The following is a 23,333-nucleotide window of genomic DNA, read 5'->3' on the forward strand; positions in this document are numbered from 1 at the left end:
TTCCGTCGGCCCACCCCACGGCGCTCAGTGCTCGCCATGGCTCCTCCCACCCCGGGGCAGCTCCGCTCCGCTCAGTCCCGCTGGTGACTAAGCACACGGCGCCGTGACCGCCGCGTTACCTCCCCTCCCTCCCTCCCCCGTGTCCCGCCCGCCGCATCGCACCGCCCTCCATCCTCACTCCCCTCCTCGCTGCGCTTGCGCGATGCAGCGCGGCGCTGGCGGGCGCAGGAATGCGCGTTCCAGTTAAATAGTGGGCGCAGGGGCGGCCGCCGCGGCGGCTCTCGGCCGGGACAGAGCGAGCGGGGCGGCGCGGAGCCGAGCGGAGCCTCCATGGCGCGGCGCTGCCGCTGTGGCGGTCGGGGCGTTGCGGCGCGGCTGTGACAGGCGGCTGGGGCCGGCCTTTCTCCCCGCCCCGGCGCTCAGCGGGGCCCTCGGCGAGCGGAGGAGCGGTGTTCCCGGGGCGATCGGAGAGGAGCCGTGGCGGCCGGCGGCTGCCGGCGGGTCACCGCCTCTATGATGAAATTTAAGCCGAACCAGACGCGGACGTACGACCGGGAGGGCTACAAGAAGCGGGCGGCCTGTCTGTGCTTCCGCAGCGAGAGCGAGGACGAGGTGAGCCCGGCACGTGGGGCCGGGGGGCGGGAGCCGAGCCCCGGGCTGAGCGGGTCGGCGGGAGCCGGGCGGGGCTCCCTTTGTGTCGGCGTGGAACGCACCGCCACGCGTGGCCGGCCCCGCTCCGGGGGAGCAGGCGGCGGTGTGGGCGCGGGGCGGGCGCGGCTCTCGCCCACCATCTTGGGGCTGCGGGGCTCGGGCCCACGTGCGCGGGGCGGCGGCGCCTCCTTTGTGCACGGCCGGCCCCGGGCGGCGCCCCGCGTAATGGCGGCACGATGCGGGACGGGGCGGCGGGCTGCGGGCATGGACACACACCGGGCGGGACCGGGGGGGAGGGGGGACGCGGCCATCCCTGCGGGGGGGGGAAGGAGCTTAACGCCGTCCCGCCTCGCGGCTGGTTTCTGCGGGTTTTATTCGTTGTTTTTCCGTCGTCGTGGGCAGCGCGGTGCGGTGTTGCGGCAGAATCGGGAGGTGGCAACAGCGCTGCCCTATATCCCAGCCAAGGTCAATGGCACCGGCCGTTATCTGCGAACTTCGCTGATGGATGCGTTGCACAATGCGTCTCCGTGCTGTCTGGAAGCACGGCACACTCTGTCCTGGCTTTCGTTCTCCTCTTTTCTTTTTTAATGCCTTTAAGTCCGCCGGTTATGGCTTTGCGTTCGTTCTCCGTTCCCCGTAGGCTGGGAGGAGCTATCGCCCTGTGCCGCCTGTCAGTGAGGCACGTGTGCTGCGGGGCCATGAGCGCCCGGCGGGGAGAGGCCGCACCTCACTGCGCTCAGCGGTGCCTCCAGGAATCAACCCGAGTGGCGTTGGGCTTTGTTACCCCGTGCCTGCTGTCACTACAGCCTTAGGAGCACGCCGAGTGGGCTTTAAAGGGTGTTTTAAAGGAGAAGGGTGCCCGACAGAACGTCCACACAGCTGGTGTGGGCTGGGCTTGGCACTGCCAAGCAGATGGGTTGCTGGATGGTATGAATGGGATAAGTTGGGTTCAGGGCGTACATCAAATGTGTGGTAACGGCGTTGTCTTCTGATGAGTTGCTGCCTGAAAAGCAGTGGTCATGTGCTGACCTGGTTCAGATGTTTCCCAAGTGCCAGTTCTACCATCTCACTGCAGAGCCTGTGCCTCGGTTTATTGTGGCTGCTGTCTGTGATTGACTTGTATCACCAGCGTTGACTTATATCACTGTGTGCCTCAGCTGGATGAGGAAGATGTACTTGTGGTGTTCTTGAGTACTGTTCTTTAAATACACTTTTTTATGTAGGTCTGCTTGAAATGCTATGTCATAGAATCATAGAATTACCCAGGTTGGAAAAGACCTCGAAGATCATCAAGTCCAACCGCAGATTAACCATAGTACCCTGACTCTAACAACCCTCTGTCTTCTGTGCTTCCTTTTCTGTTCTCTGGAAAGAGTTTTCAGCTCCAGGGCTCTGCAGGCAGTGGAGCTTCTGCACCAGAGGAACTACAAAGTCAGTGGTACCTGGGTATTGACTGCAGTCTTCTCATATAAACCAAAGAATTAGTCAGCCCTTCAACTTTGCCTTGACTCTGTAGATAGTTGCTTCGTGTCCAGGTGTCTGTGCTTCACCTAGTTTTATTTCCTCCTTTCTAGTACTTTGACTTGACGTTTCCATAGACAGCAGCCATTCCCTAACAGTGTTTTGATGGACTTTGAAGTCTTAGAACCGCCTCTTTTTCCACGATTCCATTTCTTTCATCTCCTTTAGTCTGCTACTGTTATTTCTTGAATTTGGGCAATAGGGTTGTTTTGAGTAGAATCCCAAATCATTGTGTGGATGGTTACTAACACTTCTGACTGCATACCACAGAAAAACTACGGCAGATCCTGTCTTTATAATGACTACGAAGCTGTTGTGTTCTCATCCCGTGATTAGAGGTGATATCAAATACACAGGTTGTTTCCACTCATGATATTTGCACTGGAGCAAAAGTTCTTCCTGCATTTTGGATTTACCACACATTCCTCTTAACCAGTTGCCATTTTAATTGTGCAATTTCGGGATATCAGCAGGGAGACTCGTGTTATTTATGGAGGCTTAAAGTAGCAGGCTTAAGGATTTCAGTAATAGATTTTCATGATTGTCCTCAGTGAAAATGTCTACTATATAAAACAATGTATCTGTCTTTAATCTTGCTGTAGAGTCTGCTTATGGCATTTAGGTGTGTTCCTTACCCACTTTGATCTTGTTACGCTGCCTTCGTAGTCTTACTGAAGCTCAATTTACAATTGAGTTTTATGGGTAGTGGAGGGACATAACTATTAAAGGCTGGTAACAAAGAATGGTAAGCAAGTGAAGGGAAATATATTATTTTCCTGTTTCTTCATTCAAAACATAAGTGGGCCTTAGGGTAGCTATAAGGTCAGGGTAAGTCTGGTAGACCTTGCAGACAGTTGGGAGCAGTCACTGAGCTCCTGCTGTCTGGCTGCAGCACTGTCCATTAGTTACCAGCAGTTCTTCTGCCAGGTTTGAGAAAAGCCACTTCTCTGTGGTGTTAGGGGGTGGAAATGGGGCTGTAACCTATCAAATGCTTCTGCTTTGTCTGTAGAGCTGGCATTGCAGAATGAAGCATGCGCTTGCAGGACAGCTGATGTGTGTGCAAATAGCTGCACCGCTGCAAAAATCCTCCATTCTTGCATCATCTTTCAAAGGACCCTGTGTGTGTCAGTTTGCTGGCATAGCCAGTTTTATCTTAGCTTTTTGTAAACATCGTGCTGTAATATTGCGTGGTTTAAAACAAAAAATAACAAAAAAAAACCAACCCACCCTGGAAACCTGAATAGCCAAGTATTGTTGCTTTGGAGTGTTTTAAAAGAACATTTCTTAGTCTGCTGTCTTTAAAGTGAAGCCTGTTTTGGTCACTTCATTGCCATCATCTGGGCTGAGAGAGCAAGATAGCTGGACATCAGATAGGTGCCGAGTTCTGCCATTCTTAAAGTGCAACAGTAGTTGCAGGCGCTGTCTGCTATTTATATGAAAGAAATTGCTGGAAATGAAGCAGGAGAAATCCCATGGAAAATGAAGCAAGGCTTTGCAGGCGTGAAATGTGGGGGCTGTGCACGGCATCTTAGCGCAGCGAGAAGCTGGTAGGTGTATGCTTAAGGCTGATTGGTATTCAGCAGGCTGGGATGGGCTGGCATATTTGTGCGTGAGGAAATGCAAGTCTCTTGTGTGTGTCTCAGATACATGTACAGTGCCTCTAGGATGAGTAGCAGGAGAGTCTCTTGCAGTGCCACAAGAGTTGGTGGCTTCCCCAGTTGGAGTTGCCTCTTCATTGAACACTGGCTTTGCACAGAGTGCTGCTGCTGTTGGCTTAGATTTGGGCCAGGGGGTAGATGAGGAAATGGTCACCTCTTAGAGTGGAGAACAAGACCAGGATGGCATGTAGTAAATGCATATTCCTAGTCGCTTAAAGAACCAGAACAAGTTAATTTTTATTCTATCAGCTGCATGTTATACAAACAAATAAGCAGTTATTTTTAAATACTTTGAATGTAAAACTTGAGTGTGTTCTAATTATTTTGGCATCTGCAAGCACTCATTTCCATAATTAAATATAATATTGAAAGCTCTAATTCAATGATCAACCGGGCAGTTATTAGTGTCAGATCTAAAAAGTAGCTTTATACAAATTGTTAGCAAGAATTGAAGACAAAAGACCCATTTTCAGTTTTCTTGTTTTGCTGGTTGTTGTTTTATAAGAGATGAAAATAGATGGGAATGGTTTCCTTGTACTTCGGAGACTGGGTGAATATTGTCACATAAAGGAAATGTAGATTTACTTGTTTCTGTTATTGCCTTTTAACTTCATTTAAAAACACTAGGGTTCTGAGATTGTGTAACATTCTTGGTCCAATCCATAGACTTTTATTTCTTTGGCTGTACAACATCAAGTTTTAAGAAACTGGCATTGAAATCTGCCTTGGTCCTCATGATAGTTTTATCACTTAAATAATGCACTTCATGCGTTTAAAGCTATAGCACAGTGTTCCTCAGTTTTCTGAAACTGAAATGTACATCCACTTTGCCTTGCCATTGGGATCCTTCCTGTTGAAGTTGGCAGCAGTGGAAGCCTGAAAGCTGTGCAAAGCCCTGGGAGTTGAGCTGACAGCCATGGGAGGAAGCTCCTGTCTTCCCATGTGCCTCTTTAGATGTTGAAGGCAGTCAGCCACGAGCTATTTCTTAAGAAAAAACTTGGAGTATGGTTTTCAATACCCATGGTATTAGTTGCTGGTGTCAGAATGAATGTGTTTAATGAGTGGATGGTTGCTCACACAGGGCTGGAGGGAGAAGGAAACAAAGCTGTACCTGCCAGACACATATAGAACGAAACCTAGTTTGTTTTGCCATGTTTAAAAGTTGACTTTCTGAATTAATAACAGTTTTGTAGACACTCAAGAAACTACCTTTTTCAGCGTACGTGTACCATCCAAGGCTGATTTTAAGAATTCAAGTTGGTGGCTAAACTTGCCCTTGAATTGCCTTGGTTAGTTCTGTGGCACACAAGTTTCAATGCTATCGGTCTCTACAAAATAACAGTGGCAGACATCTTCAGAAACTTCATGTCTACATATGTATGTGTCCATAAAGATGTTGTATACACATACATCTCTCGATGGGATTTTCAGCAGTATTTTCAGTATCTTTTACAGATTTGAGTTTAATGATGACACTTAGGTGTGTATTTTTTTGTCTCGTTGTAGAACGCTTTCAAAGTTTATTGTAATGAGGTGTGGCATTCTCCATTTACTCCAGCTTGAAGAAAGTTGTGTTGGCTTTGGCCAGGCGCTGACTTCATGGAACTCTACAGCCTGATCTAATGCTGAAGCACCTCAGTGGTCCTGTAAATTAAATATTTTGAAATAAATTTTGTCTCAAAGATGTATGGTTTTGTGTTGTATTTGGATGGGAGGGGCAGTTCAAAGTATCTTAAATAGAACAAAGGCCTAAAGCTATCTGGTGTGTGTCAAGAAATAACCTTGCCATGTCTTTACCTACAGCTAAGTGTGTTCTCAAAGTCTTGGAGCTCTTGCTTCTTGAAACTTGCTTGGAAGCTGATCCCTTGGTCAGATGGATTATGTTGCTGAGTAACCAGGAAAGCTGAGTTCAGCTGCTCCAGATTAGGCCGGAGTTTCAAGTTGCAAAGTAATGGGCAGCAAGATGAGGTCTGGCTGTTGTGCCACTTCCAGGTGACATGTTGTCTTCCTTGATTTGTGTTGGCCAGCAGAAGGAAAGAAAGGCTGTCCTGTAAAATGAATTGGGATCTGACTGAGCCTGGGAGGTAAAGTTAACTTCTCTAGGTGTTCTGAGGTTTCCTGGACTATCTGCAGGGCTTTCTGTGGCCAGGAATCTCACCTTGTTACTCCGCTGAGTGCAAGATATTCATCCCTTATCACACTTGAGTCCTGTCAAATCTGCTTTGCAGGAACACAGCAAAGCTCAGAAGGAGACCTAAAGTTATAGGTGACACCAGTGCTTGTTGACGTGAGGAAATGTGTTACTGCTGAAGCGCTGCTGTAACACGGGGCAGCTGTGCCTGATATGAACACTTTAGGCTAAGAACAGAACAAAGTACTTCAAATAGTTGCAGGAAACGACTTCTGATTCAGTATAACAAGAGGTTGCCTAAATATGTGGATTTCATGTAAAGGAGAATTTATGGGATAATAGAGTTTGAATTGCAAGTTAAGGCAAAACCTTTCCTGAATAAGGCTGATCTCCATATTGCTACATACCTTAAAATCATAAGATCTCAGAAGTCATTTACAGAAGTGATTTTAAAGTATTGCAAAATGTCTGGGTCTATTATTTATTCACTGTTCATTTTTTGAATGTCAGTGAAGTTGCACTGATACCTGAATATTGTGTCAGTGCTTTGATCAGTGATCCATGCGTTAAGTTTGGAGTGTTATTTCAGACTTCAATGTTTTATGGACCAGACTCAGGTTTTCAGTTGCTTTCAAGATGCTGTGCTCAAATTCCCCAGCCCTGAGGTAAGTATACTACTAGTTATTAGGCCATTTCTTTGCTTTCTATTCATTTCAACCAAATCTTTTTAAACCTGCCATAATTGTGCACACTGCTTTTTTTTTAAATGTAAATTAATTTGTTAGAGGCTTTTGAATCTCAGTTGATCTGAGATGGGGTAGCTAGAGACATATGTTCCTGCCCTGTTTTGTGTTGACCTTTGTATGGCTGCATAGCTGTCAGCTTCCTGAACTCAAAGCCTGAGGGAAAGGGGGAGGAATAAAGATGCTGTATCCTTGACTTGAATTCATTTTTAAATGTCTGACAAGGTTTTGGGTTTTTTTTCTACCGCTCTATTATAATTTTGGGAATGATTACAGTAAAGATGAGAATTATAAGCAGGCAGCCTATGGTGAATATTGTCAGGAAGGCGAAAATATATCCCTTACTAAATGCTGTCTGCTTGGTGTTGCAGTAGCAAGTTGTGAAGGTCCACTGCATGTTTCAACTTTCTGGAGTCCAGAGTGAGATATTCTAGAGCATGGATACCATGGCAGCCTATGGGAGGACTGAGAAACTATTGCAGAACTACTGAAAGGAGGCGAGGATTCTTCAAGTAATTAAAGAGCATCAGATGAACAGAATCTGTGATTACAATAACTTGAGATGTGCTCTCTAACTTGATATGTAGACCTTCTACATACAGGGAGAATCCTACAAATCTGATACAAACATCTCTTAAAATGTTTGATAGCATAAGTAAGAGATGCTTTTCCTTGCTCCTCAGTAGTGTTCTTATGTTGGAGCACTCAAATTAGTTCCCTGGTATTTCTGAGGAAGCTCCTTAGTGGATAAACAAGTGGAGGTCAGGGTTTTTTGGGGAAATAGTAAAATATTTCCTGTTTGTTTCTACCCAAGCATCTGCTGATGGCCGCGTTTAAATAGATGATAGGGCTTGGCTGACCCTTTTGGCTGTATTTGGCTTCAGTCACCTTTGACTCTTCCAAGTAATTGTAGCTGGCAGAATGACCACATAGCCTGGACTTTTCCATGATGAGTGTGCTAGGTTAGATTATATTAATTGCTAAAAAAAAGTGAGTTCTGATGTTTTCTTACAACAGGATTGGAAACTTTTCCTTCAGAAATATATTTCTGGCAGTTCTGAGAACACAAAGTACCTCTCTTTCCTGTACCAGCATTCTGAAGTTGTTTCATACCTGAGAGGTGCCTCTTGTCCTTCCAGTTTTTCCCTGTGCTCCAACAAGTTTACAGTTTCTGCAGGTTTTCATGGGTACTCAGTTTTGTAGAGCTTGGGATTTGTGTTCCTTTTCCATGTACCTGCCTTATCTTTGCCTTATCCATGCAGGGTTGTGTCTGTGTGATCTGGGCTGCACATGCTCAATGTGTCAAGGGATTGGCTTGTTTTTCCCTCCTGAAAGCTGTTCCTTTAAAACTGTCGGTCATACAGGATGAAGAAAGGGCTAACATAGCTGTTCCTGTCAGGCAGTTGAAATAGCAAGCTGGACATACAGGTTTAGTGTGAGTGATGGGAGAAAACGGGGTGTACAGTGAGGAAGAGAAGAACAGACGTCGTTAGACTGGAAGGAGAGAGCCTACAAAGATGTGTTATGGCAACTTGTGTGGAACCCTTTCATCTGCAAGTATGTTTCTTGATCTTTTTCATTCTTGCAACTAATATATCCACTATGGGAAGATCTGCATCTTCTAGTCTGTTTATACAAGCTTCTGCTGCTTCCTCTTCCATCACTTCAAGTCATAGGAAAATGTGCTTTGAAGTCAAGGAATCCAGCTGTGTGAGTTTGCTTGTTCTGTCTAGCAGCCTTCAGCCTTAGCCTTGGTTTGTTCTCTTTAATGTAAGCTATTTTTAATCCAATTATTTCTGTAAGTTACAATGTCCTGCAGTCAAAGAATACACAAAACCAGGATACTTCATGAAAATGTAATGAGAAATAGCCTGAGGTTGTAATCTGTATTACTCTGGGCAGTTGTTTTAATCCTATGGAATATATATCACCGCCAACTTTCACGTGATTCTTTTGACTGAGGAACATTAAGCAGGCCAAAACTTTGGCATCTTCTAGAACTTTCAGTTGTTTATCTGTAAGTTTAACATTTATAGTGAGCGAGTCCCATGATGCCACATGCTCTGCAGTTACCTTTGGTTTTTTGGTTAACCATCTCTTGGTTGAGCATACTGATAGCTGCTTATTACAAGTAGGTTGGCAAGCAGTTCTTCTTCCTTGCTATGTGCAAAGGTCATTGCTATTCCTGGACTTGAAAACAAGGTAAAAACTTGGTTAGTGAGACTTAGTGGAGGGATCCTTCGTTTCTTCTCTTTGTTGAATTCTGCTACTTTACTGCCTCACTTGACAGATGAGAAACAATAGTCTACCATAGTCTTTGGTGTAAGGTAACCCTAAGAAATATAACCAGGCAAGCAGATTGGATATCATTGCTCTTTTAAAGAAGAGATGCAATTGTCAATAAAGCTTTGAGAGACATAAGACAGTGATTAGTGGCAAATAATATGATTAAAAAGTAATCTCGATCCTTTGAGTTACAGGAACCTTCCTTTGTATTCAGATATACAGGACACAGATTTCTCTGCATAGGAAGTGCTTGGTAGAACATACAAGGTAAAATTTGGTGTTCACAGGCTATTTGAAAATCAGGTTGTGTTAAATCCTGTAGTCCTTATTTTCAGCAGGGTATCACTGTCTGCCTGATGATTACCCTACTCAAGAGACAGGATGTTCAGGTGACCTGGATCTGTTCTCCTGTTTTGCACCTTTTACATTAAAGGAGAATTAATTGATGGCTCTTTGCTGCCATTCTTGCACCTTTTCTGCCAAGTGAGTGCGTTTTGAAGCAGCCAGAGCTTTCTGGTGCATTCATTAAGTGCTCTGTGCAGTAATTCCAGTACCGTCAGGTCTGTCTCTGGCCAGTTACAGATAGAAATGCCTGAAAATTAAACTCTGTATGGAAAAAAAAAACAACCAGGCCAGGAAGTGCAAGATTGCTTGCTACCATAACTGAAAGGTGATGCAGTGTGCTTTTTAGCCTTACCATTCAATCTTACAGTTGGTAGTAAGCAACTCTCAGTGCTGTGTAGAAATTCAGTACCACAGAGTGTATTGTTGCTGGCATCCCCCAGGGTGGGTATTTCTGGTGGGAGGGAAAAGTTACGTGTTTGAAAGTCCCAAGGATGTAATTCAGTGTGGTCCCTTAGATTCAGATTATAAAAGCAGTGGGATAACAGAAAGCAGAAAAGCATTGGTGCTTGAGAAGGTATTTTGGTTGCAAGGTTAGTAGAGAGTTGGGAATTTGCTATAATGAACTCTTAGGTGGTAGCACTTCTGAGTACACGTACAGCTCTGAAGCCTATCAAGTAGAGTGGTGTATTTTAATGTTGATTAGGTGCTAGATGCATTTGCTTCTGTTTTTTAAAAGGGTAATTTCAAATGAATAGTTATACAAACCCAGCAGACTATTGATTGGGTTAGCAGTAGTCAACAACTGTATATAAAGGCATAAAACATTCCTGGCTTTATGCTGTGCTGCCAGGATCAGCAACTCGATTTATCCCTTAATAGTAATTAAGAATTTTATGTCTAGCTTAACTAAACAATGAGTGCTGATTAAAACTATTCTATTAAGCTGGGAATGATTTAATGTGAGATAATCATCCTTTTGTTCATCACTGTTGGTAGCTTTCACATGACTCCAGTGAGCGTGAGTTTGATCAGCAGAAAATAACATGCGGTGCTTATGTCTGGGATCCCAGAGATGTATTCATAAACTCAATATTTACAGTTGGGCTTTATGTAATGTCACCATCCTCTTTGTAGTCATATAGATGTTCCAATGACATGTTTAAAAACCTGCTTACAACTACAGGCAGTAGAGCTGTGTATCTGTCAGTGTCGAAGGATACTAGTCAACAAAGACCTGATAAAGATCAAGTTCAGTGTTCCTTTTGCTGATTGTTACTAGATAAGGTAAATAAGTAAAATATTTGAGTTGACTGAACATCTGGGCATGTAAATCACGTATTTGGAGTGATTTTTGTACTAAGTGATGGTCTCTGTTGTGTTTCTCACTTAGCATAGGAAAAATTGGTTGGACCTGTTACTGTGGAGTCCTTAAGAGCAGAACAGTTCTTGGAATTAATGTTACAAGAGCAGATATTTGTCACAGGGCTTATTTAGTTGTACTTCAATATGCACCTATGTTGTGTTTGCAAAGATGGTTGTAGTTACACTGCCCAGTTTCTTTAGGTGAACCTACACTGTATTTCTTGAGTGCTGAAGGGACAGCATATAGATGATATGTATATCCCTGTTGTGCCCATAACAGAATTTGTTGTTCCTTTTGATTAACCAGAAGGTGAGTTCAGAGACTGTCAGTTTGTGAGGACAGAAGAGTCATCTGAGTCATTTGCCAGCAGGCAACAGTTAAACCTTTCAGCTAAGGTCCTTGTTGCAAATGTCTCGGGTTTTAAAAACACAAGTATCAATCCAATCCCAAGTGTTGATTCTTGAACCCTTGTCCTGTGACTTCAATATAGTGTCAGTGTTGCCTAGAACATGCAGTGTTTATCTAGGCAGTGATGGCTGTGGTTGGACTTGATGATCTTTGAGGTCTTTTCCAACCTGAGTAATTCTGTGATTCTCTGATATATGTGAAGCACGTCTTACTTGCAGCATGTCTTAGAAGGAACACTCACTGTTCATCTCTGTGTAGTCTTGAATCAAGATACCATTTTCACGGTCATCTACTGCAGGCTAATGTAGAAGTGAGGCATCCTCATCCTTAGTATATTGCTGTATGCGTTCTCAGCTCTGAGCAGTGGTAAGTTGGTATGCGTTAATGGTACAACCAGGTGGCATACAAGTATTTAAAAAATACATTCTAATATGACTTAAAATCTGCTACTAAATTTAGGAGTCATTTAAAATTCAGTGTTCCAGTTTATCCTCTTAGAGAAGTGTTAGAAGAAACCAAATTGAATAAGAGCCAATGAAGTGCTCTTTAATTGAGTTATGCAATATTGTAAGCTTATTGTGCTAATATCACACTTCAGTTAATGAAAAGAAGCTTGCTTAAGACTAAAAATTATAGATATTTTGAGAAGGCCAGATCTTTAGCCAGAATATCCCATGTCATGAGAATTAGCTTGTGTGTAATGATAACCTCTTAATTTTTACCCCATTTAGTGATCTCAGGGCTTGGTGTTGAGATGTCTTGCTGTATGTCTTCATTCTTATGCACACCATATTATGTACTTTCCATACTGTATCCAAGCATGTAAAGAAGGGTGTATCTATGAAACAACTGTGTCTTGACTTTGTATTAAAAAGGCTGATGTTAATTTTTACTTTTTTATTGATTGTGGTTGTAAGTGCTTTTTATAGCTCCTGGTTACCTGTTGTTTTATTTTTGAAGCCTATAATCTATACATCCAAGTGAATAAGTGTGCTATGGAAAAAGCAGATGGTACCAAGATTCCTGAGTTAAAAGCTGTATTTAACAGTGATTTGCATTGTTTGTAGGTGCTGTTAGTAAGCAGTAGCCGATACCCAGATCAGTGGATCGTACCAGGTGGAGGAATGGAACCAGAAGAGGAACCTGGAGGAGCAGCTGTCAGAGAGGTGTATGAAGAGGTAACAAAAAAATTCCCAACTACTTCATTGCGGAATGACTGAGATAGGAAAGGAAAAGGACCTATGGAGGTCACCTTCCAATCCTTGCTCAAGCAGAACCTAGAGCTTGTTGTCCAGGATCATATCCAGATGGCTCTTGAATATCTCCGGGGTGGGGGGGACACTGAGCATTCTCTCTCAGCAACTTGTTGCTTTGTACAGGAAGTACAAGGATTTACAGAAAGCTGGTATGTGCTAGAAAGAGAGTGAAGTACAGAACATCCAATGATGAACAGCTTTGTCATCCCAGTAAAACAGAGCACATTAATGTTGTTGCTGATTGTCAACATACATAATGTATTTTTTCAGTGCTTTTCTCTTTTTTATTAGCTGTACTACCTGGTGCTTTAGTTTGCATACCCTTAAGACTCTTAGCTTTGTTGTGTGGGCACAGGAACCTGATGTAAATATAGCTTGCCTGAAATTTCCTTGCCTTTTGGTGTCAGAATGAATTCTGTGTGCTCTAATTTGTTGACTCTTTTTCTCATCTTATGTGAGGAACAGACCAATTTGCTATTCAGTGCTCTTAGCAACCCTCATGCAGCAAGATTTGAGCATAAATAAGCCTTGCTGATTCAAGGTTATCACAGATTTCCTTGCTGTGTTCAGTTTTGTTGTAGGGGCCAGTTTTGAGCTGCCCAAGATGAATTCAGACAAGAGCTCCTGTATTTATAAAAGTAAAGGAGACTGCTATAAGGCAGTCAAGCCCCATTTGAAGGGGGCAAAGATCCAGGCTCCTCTGCAGGCAAAAGGCAGTAGAGGAACCTCTAGGGAAAATCCTGATGCTTTCCCACATCATAATATATTATAGAAGTTGTCCGGGAGGTTCATCAGAAGTACCAATGGTCAGGCTTCTGTTTGCAGACAGTGCTAGACACAGAGCTGTCAGGTTAATGCCACAGCAAAGTGGTGTAGCAGTGAGTTGGGACATGGAGGCTGATACTTGGAGGCAAACCCATAGGAAAAAGCAGGATACTGTGTGTAGAAAAATGAGCACATCTGCAACATACAGATTCAGGTGTGAATTTAAAAAACCAAAACAGTCTTGTGCCTGGTGAAATTTGACCTTTCCTCATTTGAAATACTGCTGCAGTCAAAACGCTCAGTAGAAGCCTTCATGATCGAAAAGCAACTAAGGAAAATGGCGGTATCACCGGTGTTTATATGCCACCAAAGTAGCTTTCCTGGAGCTGAAGAACCCAACAGCTCTAAAGCTCTTATGGCAATGGCTACACTTTGTTTTTAATGGTATTCCAGAAAGGCATGACCTGCTTGCCATGTTTGGCTCTTGGCTGAGCTTCGAAGTACGTAAGGGTTTTTCTTAAGTCAGGGGCTTCAATGAGCAAAAATTATTTGGAGATGCTTATTCAACAGCTTGAGGATTTCCATCATTTCATAGAATCATGGAGTGCTTTGGGTTGGAAGAGACCCTTAAGATCATGTAGTCCCAGCCTCCTGCTATAGGCAGGGACACCTCCCTTAGTCCAGGTTGCTCACGTTCCCATCCAGCCTGGCCTTGAACACTTCCAGGGAGGAGGCATTCACAGCCTCACTGGGCAGCCTGTTCCAGTGTCCCACCACCCTCACAGCAATGAATTTCTATCTAGACTAAATCTACCCTCTTCCAGTTTAAAGCCATTTCACTACATGCCCTCATAAATGGCCCTCCCCAGCTTTCCTGTAGACTCCATTCACATACTGGAAGGCCATTTGATAATGAACATTAAAAGTTCATGACCCAAACCAAAATACAATTAAACTACAGGCTGAATCCTGTGTGCTGATGTAAGACTGCAAGGAAAAGCACCATTCTTAATGAACGCTGCGGTGGTTCTTCAGGGTTTTTACTTGAGCCATGGAAATTCACACTAACCGTTTTAGAGATGGATGTCCTTTCTATTTTTACACTAAGGTCAATGTCACCTGGCAAGCTGGTTACAGTACAGTGAAGTGAACTGTTAAGAGATTTGTGAATGAATAAACTTCAAAGCAGGCACACTGGCGCTCCTTTGAACCGTGTTTCTTCAGTATTGGGTCATACACAAACTAACCGTCAGCATCCATTAATTTATTAAAAGAGAGGCACTGATAGCAGGTGTTGTAAGGGCCGTTCCTAGTGGCGGGAGCACTGGTAGCTCACAGTGTGTTAACCCACTGGCTCTAAATATCCCCTGGTTTCCCACAAAAAGTGTATTAAAAATGATCTTTGTTTTTAAAACCCAAACAAAGGACAGATGCAGTCAAAGCTTCGTGCACTGCAGTTCCTCCATAGTCAGACTCTGAGTCACTCCTGTTGTTTTTTGTCTTTGAGCTCTGTTCATATTAATGTTGGGGGGTTTTTCTTCCAGTATATAAAGTTTAGTATGAATTATTCTTTCTGTTCTTTCTTTCTGATCCACTAGTGTAGTTACATAGTATAAATTGAACTGTTGTTTTGTGGGTTACAGTAGCTAAGGTAACTTGTCAATTTCTTTAGGTACAAGCTTTTACAAACCTGAAACTAGGATATCAAAATGAAGTTACAGTGCAAAGCAGACCCAGAAGGGTACTGCTACACCTTGCTTAAATGCAGGGCTGCTTTGTTACTGAAGTTGGAGCTTAGTCTTCAGTTGGGTGGCATGATAGCTGTTAATGGGAATGGCTTGCACATGTGGTATTCAAAGGGAAATCTGACACTTGAAGGGGGCAAGATGATCGTCTGGCCTCTTGGAAGGAAGGAGTATCCTCCCACTGCCTTTTCTTCTGTCTCACACAGAATCACAGAATTACCCGGGTTGGAAGGGACCTCAAGGATCATGTAGTTCCAACCCCCCTGCCTGGCAGGGCCACCAAACATACACCTTTACTAGATCAGGTTGCCCAGGGCCCCGTCCAACCTGGTCTTGAACACCTCCAAGGACGGGGCATCCACAACCTCACTGGGCAGCCTGTTCCAGGACCTAACCACCCTTCTAGTAAAGAACTTTCCCCTAACATCCAACCTAAATCTTCCCTCCTTCAACTTAAAACCATTTCCCCTAGTCCTGCTATTATCAGCCCTTTCGAAGAGTTTACTCCCCTCCTGGGAGTAAGTTCCCTTCAGGTATTGAAAGGCTGCAATGAGGTCACCCCGCAACCTTCTCTTCTCCAGGCTGAACAAACCCAACTCCCTCAGCCTGTCCTCATAGGGGAGGTGCTCCAGCCCCCTGATCATCTTTGTGGCCCTCCTCTGGACCCTTTCCAAAATCTCCATAAAAATACAAACACACAAAAAATAGTAAGACTTTTCCTCTGTTTCTGGTTAGTGTATTGAAATGTCAGCTGAAAGATGTGCTGTTTGCTCCCTGACCTGTGGAAATACAGCTCCTCGAGAAGAGGAGGCTGATTCTGGTTAATCTGCTGCAACCATAGAAGTGCCAGTAATCTTATCTAAGACCTATTGCAAGAAATAGAAGGATCTGCTCCAGCAAGTAGCTAATACTACATTGGTTCATTAAAAAGCAACAACAGAAAAACCCTCTTAAATGAGATTTTACAATGGTACAATGAAACCCTTCTAAGTTCTAAAAGTATGCAGGAAAGAGCAGGAATAGCCTTGCACTGTGTTTTCATGACTGCAGCCATTGAAGCACTGTCCAACAGATCCCACAGTTGAAATGACTTTTAAATGTTGCAGATTTTAAGCAGCTTTCTATGCTGGTAGACTGTTAGCCTGAAAGTTCCAGTAGGACTCTTGCTCCATCTACAGGAAATACAAGGCAAGCCTGATTGTGTCCCCGCAGTGCTGCATTAGGATCTGCCAGCAGCGAGTCCTCCAGGCCAGGGGGGCTGTGGGATGAAGCAGTTTGTATTCCTTCCTGTGGCTCCATTTAGACCAGCATTACAGCGTATCTAAAGTGCAGATGTGAGAAGTTACTTTGTAGTGCTCATAGACTGACAGCAGCTTGTTTGCTAAAAGAAAGGCAGTTTTTTGAGGTTTTCTCTTGGAGCTGAGCATCTCACTCAGCTGTTGGATTTTGCTGAGTTATTATACAGCTGTTTTAACTGCTGTGGGCTCACAATGGCTAAAGAAGAAAGGCAAAATAGTTCACTCCCCAAAACTTACCATTGCGTTGGGTTATGAGCTCAAAATCTGTGATGTGGGAACTTTATTGGACGTTCCAGGAAGAAGCTGGATCTTGTCTCGGTCCTCTAGGACTCGGTTGTGACAGATTTTGAAGGTACCATGTTAAGAACCTGGAGAAACTGTTTTGGTTAGGAAAAGCACTCGAGTCTTCAAGTGGCCTTCAATTTAATGGCACTTCTTAAATAATGGCTGCTGTTACTCAGCTGAGGTGAGAGTAGCTTACTTTGAGAGAAAAACCACAAGGCTTCAGCCGTTGTCTTCTGTATTTTGGATGTAAAAGCTTTGAAAGATGCTCCTGTCTGCAGAAATGATGCCCCATTTTGGAAGCACGTGTCTTTGCCTAGAGAATGACTTGGGATCGGGGAGAGAATCACATCTGATGACATCTGGTTGCACAAAAGCTTTTGTTGTTCAATTCAGAATTACTCAGTCGAGTATCTGTTTAGACCACTCTGATTGGAATGGAGGCAGAACAGAGAAGCTGTTAAAATGAAACAGACTCCACGTGGCCATAGTGAAATTGATGACAAGTTCAGGCTGAATTTGGGGTACTAAGAAACAAGGGGGAAATTGAAGAACACATGAAGAAAGCTGTAGGGATGTCTACAGCTCTGCTTTAGCTTCAGGTCTAGTTCTTGCTCTAGATAAGCAAAAGACTGAGATGCAGAGGCTGAGAGCAGACTTCTTTAATCCAAACTGCCTAATAAATAACATTAGCCATCTGCTTCCTTTTAAAAGAAAGACACGGAGCATTCACTTGTGAGATGCTGATGAGGCTTACTGCCGAAGCCTGCCCAGTTGCCTGTCAGAGCTGCATAGCAGAATGTAAATAACATCCATATGGCCTTTTTACATAAAGGCATCAGTAACTTTGGTTAAAGCTGGAAACCAAGAGTGAAGGCTAGAAAATGTCATCTTAGCACTCAGAAGCCCGGTCTTAAATATCAGTTAAAGGAAGCAAAATCTAAATATGGCTTTATCTACCAGTGGGCTACACGTGTTCCACTGCTGTATTGCGAGGACTTGGAGCCCTCAGAGTTTCTGTAAGAAATAGTAATGGAGTTCCAATGATCCTGTCTCTAGATTGACCCGTATGCTAGAACTTTTCTCTTAGCCTGTTTATTTTCTTGCTTATTTTTTCAGCATTGGTTGTATATGCAGCACTGTAATTAAAACCTATGTTAAATAATTGCTTAAATAATCCTAATAAGAAAGAAAGAGTAATTCACTTATACTGATACTGCAGTATTTTGACTTGTTAAGTTATAATGCACGTGTTAATACTTCTTTTCCTGCCTGTTTTGTAGGCTGGTGTAAAGGGGAAGCTGGGCAGACTGCTCGGGATATTTGAGGTGAGCTATTTCTTTCACTTTGCAGAGACAGCTTTTGTTTGGGTTTGGTTCCATTATTTGCTTTTTGTTGGTGTTGGTTATTTGTGAGCTGATAACCTGCAGGAGGCAACTTCCATGTGACAGAGTCAGACTTCAGTTGTACTCAGCTGTAATGTCGCAGTGCAGCTTTAATTGCTGCTGGAAGATGCACAAGACAGATGTTGTTCTTTAACCTCCATGTGGTGTGTGCAGGTTTGAGTAAGGAAAGGCTTTAGAGCTTATATAGAAAAGAATGGAAGTAAAAAGTGAAACTGTGTGCACTGACAGTCTTCAAACCTGTCTGTCTTTTTGAGTCCAGTTAAACAAAGCTTTCAAATACCAGGTTCCCATATATGAGTACACACATCAGTGAGAATAAAAGCCAGTTATGCTGGCAGGTATTTTCTATGGTAAGTGACTCCTGATGTTACAGCTGTGGGATGTCTGTAATGTCGACAACTTGTTTTTGCTGTGAATTAAAACCTCTGCTTCTAACATTCAAGCAGAACCAGGATCGGAAGCATAGGACGTACGTTTATGTTCTCACTGTCACAGAAATACTGGAAGACTGGGAGGATTCTGTTAATATAGGTAAATGCATTTTCTCTCCTCATATGCTACACTTAAGATGATGTAGTTAGCAAATAATTTCACTTTCTGAAATGGTTCTTGTAATTCTGGTTAAAAAAAAGAATTCCAGTTCTTTTCTGTGAAGTGAAATTATTAGAAACAACGATGCTGCTCTTCCAACATGTGTAACTGGAGCTGCTTTCATGGATGGTGTTACTCGGCTGTTATTTGAGTTAGGCATTCTAAATACTAAGATGGAATCGATTTTGTTGTTAGTTACTGGAATGACTCCTAATTTTTAGGCTGAATTTTATACCAATAGCTTTTTTTTTCTTTAAAACGTAGAATGTTTTGCTCTATGGGATCTCTTCAAAATGATCTGTGTGGAAAGTGTTGATGATGTTTTTTCTTTTGCCCCTGATTCTCTTACAAAAAATAACTGTGATCACCAGTGTGTGTTTCCACTTGAAGCCTATTCTTTGGTACTGCTAGTGCTGACTTTATGGAGACACCTACTCCTGTTTGTACATCTGCCAGTTGTGCTTTAAAGGCGCAGTGTATTTGTCCCACTGAAATCCTATTAATTGGTATCAAGATTCACATCCTGCCTTGATCAGGGCTTTGCAACTTTTCAGGAGCTGGTGCTTTAAGCAATGTTAATGTCCATAAGCTCACATTACTATGTTGCTGAGTAGCACACAGCTGTAAGGATATCTTCCAAACTCTGCTCAGTGTTTTTAAGGAGAGTGAATATATTGCATGCCAGCATCCCTGTAGAGCAGCACTGACTGTCTGTTGCTTGAAAGGAGTGATATGGGGGGTGCTTTTGTTACTCCTCAGGCTCAAAGTGTGCAGGGACCGTGAGGGCAGCGCTGCTCCATCCCTGCTCAGCACAGGGCTGCAGGGCACTGGAACCATCCAGCAAGGGCTGCTGCTGACCCTCTGCTTTTCAGAGCACTTCTGGGGGTGACAGTGTAGGAACGCTGTATTGAGTCACTTAAATAATAACTCCTTCCTGTAAGGCCTAAATGAGCAGTCCCATCAGCTCCTGCCCACCATCTGCTTTATCGTGAACTGTTTTGGCAGGCTTAAGCGAGTCTTTTGTGCTCATCCATTCTTTCCTGATGTCTCACTGTGCTGTCTGACAACCTGAACTTCCTGAAGTAACTGAGATGTAATTGATCAGGCAGCAACCGGTCGTGCTGTTAAACATCTGTAACTTTTGTTTTTCTTTGTGGGTTGTGCTCCTTCAGGAAGGAAAAGAGAATGGTTTAAAGTAGAAGACGCCATCAAGGTCCTTCAGTGCCACAAGCCCGTTCATGCAGAGTACTTGGAAAAACTGAAACTGAGCTGTTCGCCCACGAATGGAAACTCTGTGGTTCCCCCTCTCCCAGATAATAATTCCCTGTATGTCACTTCTGCACAGACTTCTGGGTTGCCCTCTACTGTGAGATAAACGTTTGGATTACCTTTCTGTTCATGCCATCGCAAGGGGAGACTTCTTTGATTACATGCAGGCACCCATATTACTGTCAGCTCTAAGTGAAATACGTGAATGTGTCATAATGTCAAGTTTATTTGGACGCATTTTTCCTTTTTAACAATGTAAAATAGTATTTCAGCAAACCAAAGCCATAGATGGATTTTTTTAAGATGCCTTAGTAGGCCATTTTTAAAGAATGAAACTTGAGTACGTAAATCTCCATATCTGCTAAAATAAAATATGCATCTAAGTGGTGTTCAGCTTATTTAAGACTTGTCGGTAGTTCTGCAAGAGTACTTGCTTGGAGAAAAGCTTGAGCAGCTGGTCCTACAGTAAACTCTTGTTGGGTATCCACAAATGAAGTGCTGAGAACTGAAGGCCGCACTGTTTGGGGAGATGAAAGCAGAGAATGTGTAAGTGCGATTACAGTGAAGCTCTCTAACTCATGTTGAGAGCCAGGGACACCAACACTAAGCACCGTTTGCCTCGGTCATCCTAAAAATTGCTTTGCAACCTTCACATAAGGTAGGACTAGAGCAAGGACAGTAACTCTGCCTTGCAATTACCAAACCCATTTGCTATACTTTGGTTATTTGGTCAACCAATTAACTGTCAGAAGATGTATGTGAAGGGTGTTGTAGTTTCCTCCCTCATCCTCTTTTCCTTTCAGCATTGTGGTGCACATTTTGCTCATAGTGCAATTACACGGCAGGACCCAAAGCCTGCTGACCTCCAGTGACAGGCATCTTCTGTCATGTTCATGCAGTCTGTTAATTAAAAATGCTTGAAGGAAAATGAGACTTAGTCCATGGGCATCCTTTAAGGTTAATGAAGCATGTGTTGAGGTGTTGTGCCCAGTGGGAGCTGGTTGTGGTACTTGGGCCTTGGAGACAGGTAGGTTGATATGCTATTGGAGGAATAATATTCCCTCATCATATTCAGAAGGTGTGCTGAAAGCCCCGCATTACAGTTAGCTCTTTAATACTTGAGTTTTACTGTTTTAACATCAGTTGCTCTAGTGTTCTGTAATTAACAGCTGGCCTCCTGGTGAAACTCACCTGGAATAAATGAGGTGCAGCTGACAACTGCCCTCTGCTTCATTCTTTGTCCTCTTCTTCAGCCAAGAAGATGAAACCTAAACCCACTGTAGGTCTTAATACGCTTCTACCATAGGATTATTCTTCCCGTGTATGTATGTGTGTGTATATGGCTTTCTTCTACAGGAACACGATCCAATTCATATGAACACCTTAATTCTGCGTTTCTTCTAGGATCTAAGCCTGACTGTCCTCTCCAGCCAGTCAAAGCAGAGGCTGAGGTAAAGCATTACCTCACGTGTGACGTTTATTCTGGGTATAGCTCATTCTCTACACAGCATTTGAACCTTTGTAAATAGTCCAAATAGTAAATAGTGAGTGTAAAATGGAAAATAAATGTAATTTAAGCCTTTTGTTACTCAATACACAAATGGTTAACTTCTACTTTTTTAACACAAATTGTGTAAAATGCTGCTATAAATTAAACTTTTTTGTGCTGTTACACTTTTTTAGGGAAATAAAAAAAGAAATGTTGTTGCCAGAAGTTACTCCTTAGAAAACCAACCTTGTGCCATATGTAAATGCAGTGGAACTACTAGGGAGACAGATGTTCTGATCTCTTAATGCTGCTCTCTTTGAAGAGGTATAAATACTACTGACAAGAGGGTGTGAGCCACAAAGCTGAACACTTCCAGAATGGTGGGTAGGGCTGTTCCACCCCTGTATGTCCTATTCCAGATCACATTCAGAATGGGGAAGAACTCAGCTCTGTTCAGGCATGTCTTAGCACAGAAGTGCTGCAGGCAGCTTATCTTGCCTTCAGTCATGAGGTGAGGGGCTGAACTTGGTGGTTTCCAAAGCAGGGGCGTGCTGGGCTACAAAGCAAAGGGTGGAACTGAGCATTTTCAGGTATGTTCAGTGTTTGTTACAACTGCCCCTATTGTGTGAAAGTACCTCTGGCTCTAAAGTTGCCTTTGGAAGTGACAAATTGAGCTTGTTGGGCACTTACCTTTTGCTCCTCTTTTTGGTTCAGTAGTCATTTGAACGCTTCAAATTGAGCAAACCTGTATAGGCTTTCTTGTAACAAGATTCTATGGAAGACGTGAGAGCTAAAACAAGAATTCAGAGCTCAAGTCCTTATTCCTAAGACTGCTTCTGTCTCAGTTTCCAATTCTTGGAATGAAACCAATCCAAGCTTGTATGAGATTTAGTGGTAATGCATGATCTTATTTTGTAACTCTTGAATTATGTATTTGATAATAATGTAAAAATGTACAGTATTGCCGTTGCTAACAAACTCAGAGTTGATTGCCTATAAATATTTTGGTTATTTTTTTTGGTCACACACATTTGAGCTGTTCAGTAATGCCAGATGGATTTTGAAGCAGCATTCATGGTATAAACCCTCTTCAGTCTCCGTGCAGCCTTCAGAAGGAAACCCTGTGATGTTTAATTCGACTTCCACTCCTCAGAGATGAATGTTCTGTGAATTGGGCAAATCTGATGGTGCAGGTAAACTGAAAGTGCTTCAGTTGTGCTGAAAGAAAACCATTCTAGTGAAGGAGCGGTGGGTCTGCCTTCAGCTGCAATGCAAAGAAAAAAAGCCTTCTCATTTTCTGCTCATCTCTATTTAGATGGTCTAAATCTGCTATGTACAGAGTAGATATGGAATTGTCCTGGTGCTGTGAATTCGGTACAGCAGGCCCAGACCTGGTTCTCTAGAGGAAAGAGAAGCAGCTGACACCATGCTCTGGTCTCAGAAAGCTGAGTTTGGGCCGCTGCTTCCTGCATTAAGTTATGGCTTTAGAGTGGTAGCAGAGAGAAACAGCCTTAAAGTTTAAAAACACACAGAGCATTGAGTAAGTGGAATATTCTGCTCTTAAACACCAAGAGAAGTATTGAAGGACTGCACAGAGGCTGCTGAAGTGGAATATCTTATTTTGGTGCTTACTGCACCCTGTGTTAACCTTTCAATGTGCTGTAAAAAAAGACAACGAGAAACAAGAGGAGGCAAACACTTGGTTTACTTACTGCCATGGTTTGTGAAGTGAAAACTGAAGGGAGGGGTGGGGGGTGCAAAATAAGTTGTAAACATTTTGATCTGTTTGCATGGATTTTCTTTTGAGATTGATGTAAGAATTTTGACTTTTTATATTTGAGAAATACCAAAATAAAATCTAAATTAGTCCTGTGGATGATGGGAGTCCTTCCACCTCGAGTGCTGCAGCCCAACACTGTGCAAGACTTGCATCCCATTTAAAATGTACATATGTGATTTTCATCTTTTTTCCTTATTCCAAGCAACTCAGCTTGGAGCTGTAGCAACAGCTCCATCTCCCTGCCTGTGGCACAGAGAGGGGCAGGAGCTGAGCCTTATTTCTAGTGACAGTATTAAGCAGTGCATGCAGAAGAGCACCATCTCCTCCCTATCACTTACCTGTGGCC

The 23,333-nt window shown here is 43.2% G+C and overlaps 1 protein-coding gene across 2 annotated transcripts; it reads left to right on the plus strand.

Annotated features, from left to right (window-relative positions):
- The first annotated feature begins 204 nt into the window (after positions 1-204).
- NUDT4 (nudix hydrolase 4) lies at positions 205-23,083 on the plus strand. Of its 2 annotated transcripts, none has more exons than XM_015858146.2 (5): positions 205-612; positions 12,174-12,284; positions 17,736-17,780; positions 18,302-18,389; positions 19,622-23,083. In XM_015858146.2, the coding sequence occupies exons 1-5, from the start codon at positions 514-516 to the stop codon at positions 19,822-19,824; spliced, it is 546 nt and encodes a 181-aa protein (XP_015713632.1). In that variant the 5' UTR covers positions 205-513; the 3' UTR covers positions 19,825-23,083. The 2 variants fall into 2 exon arrangements, with proteins under 2 accessions (XP_015713632.1, XP_015713641.1); XM_015858155.2 differs by having other exon boundaries at positions 208-612; positions 18,305-18,389.
- The last annotated feature ends 250 nt before the right edge of the window (positions 23,084-23,333 follow it).

The sequence above is a fragment of the Coturnix japonica genome, chromosome 1 (genome assembly GCF_001577835.2).
Source record: "Coturnix japonica isolate 7356 chromosome 1, Coturnix japonica 2.1, whole genome shotgun sequence".
Lineage (NCBI taxonomy): Eukaryota > Metazoa > Chordata > Aves > Galliformes > Phasianidae > Coturnix > Coturnix japonica.

What these genes read in the sequence shown, in the direction of transcription:
- NUDT4 (XM_015858146.2), top strand. Translation starts at nt 514, where the DNA reads ATGATGAAATTTAAGCCGAACCAGACGCGGACGTACGACCGGGAGGGC. An exon ending in GACTGCTCGGGATATTTGAG is followed by an intron (nt 17,781 to 18,301) that starts GTGAGCTATTTC and finishes CTAACATTCAAG; the next exon opens with CAGAACCAGGATCGGAAGCA. An exon ending in GGAGGATTCTGTTAATATAG is followed by an intron (nt 18,390 to 19,621) that starts GTAAATGCATTT and finishes GTGCTCCTTCAG; the next exon opens with GAAGGAAAAGAGAATGGTTT.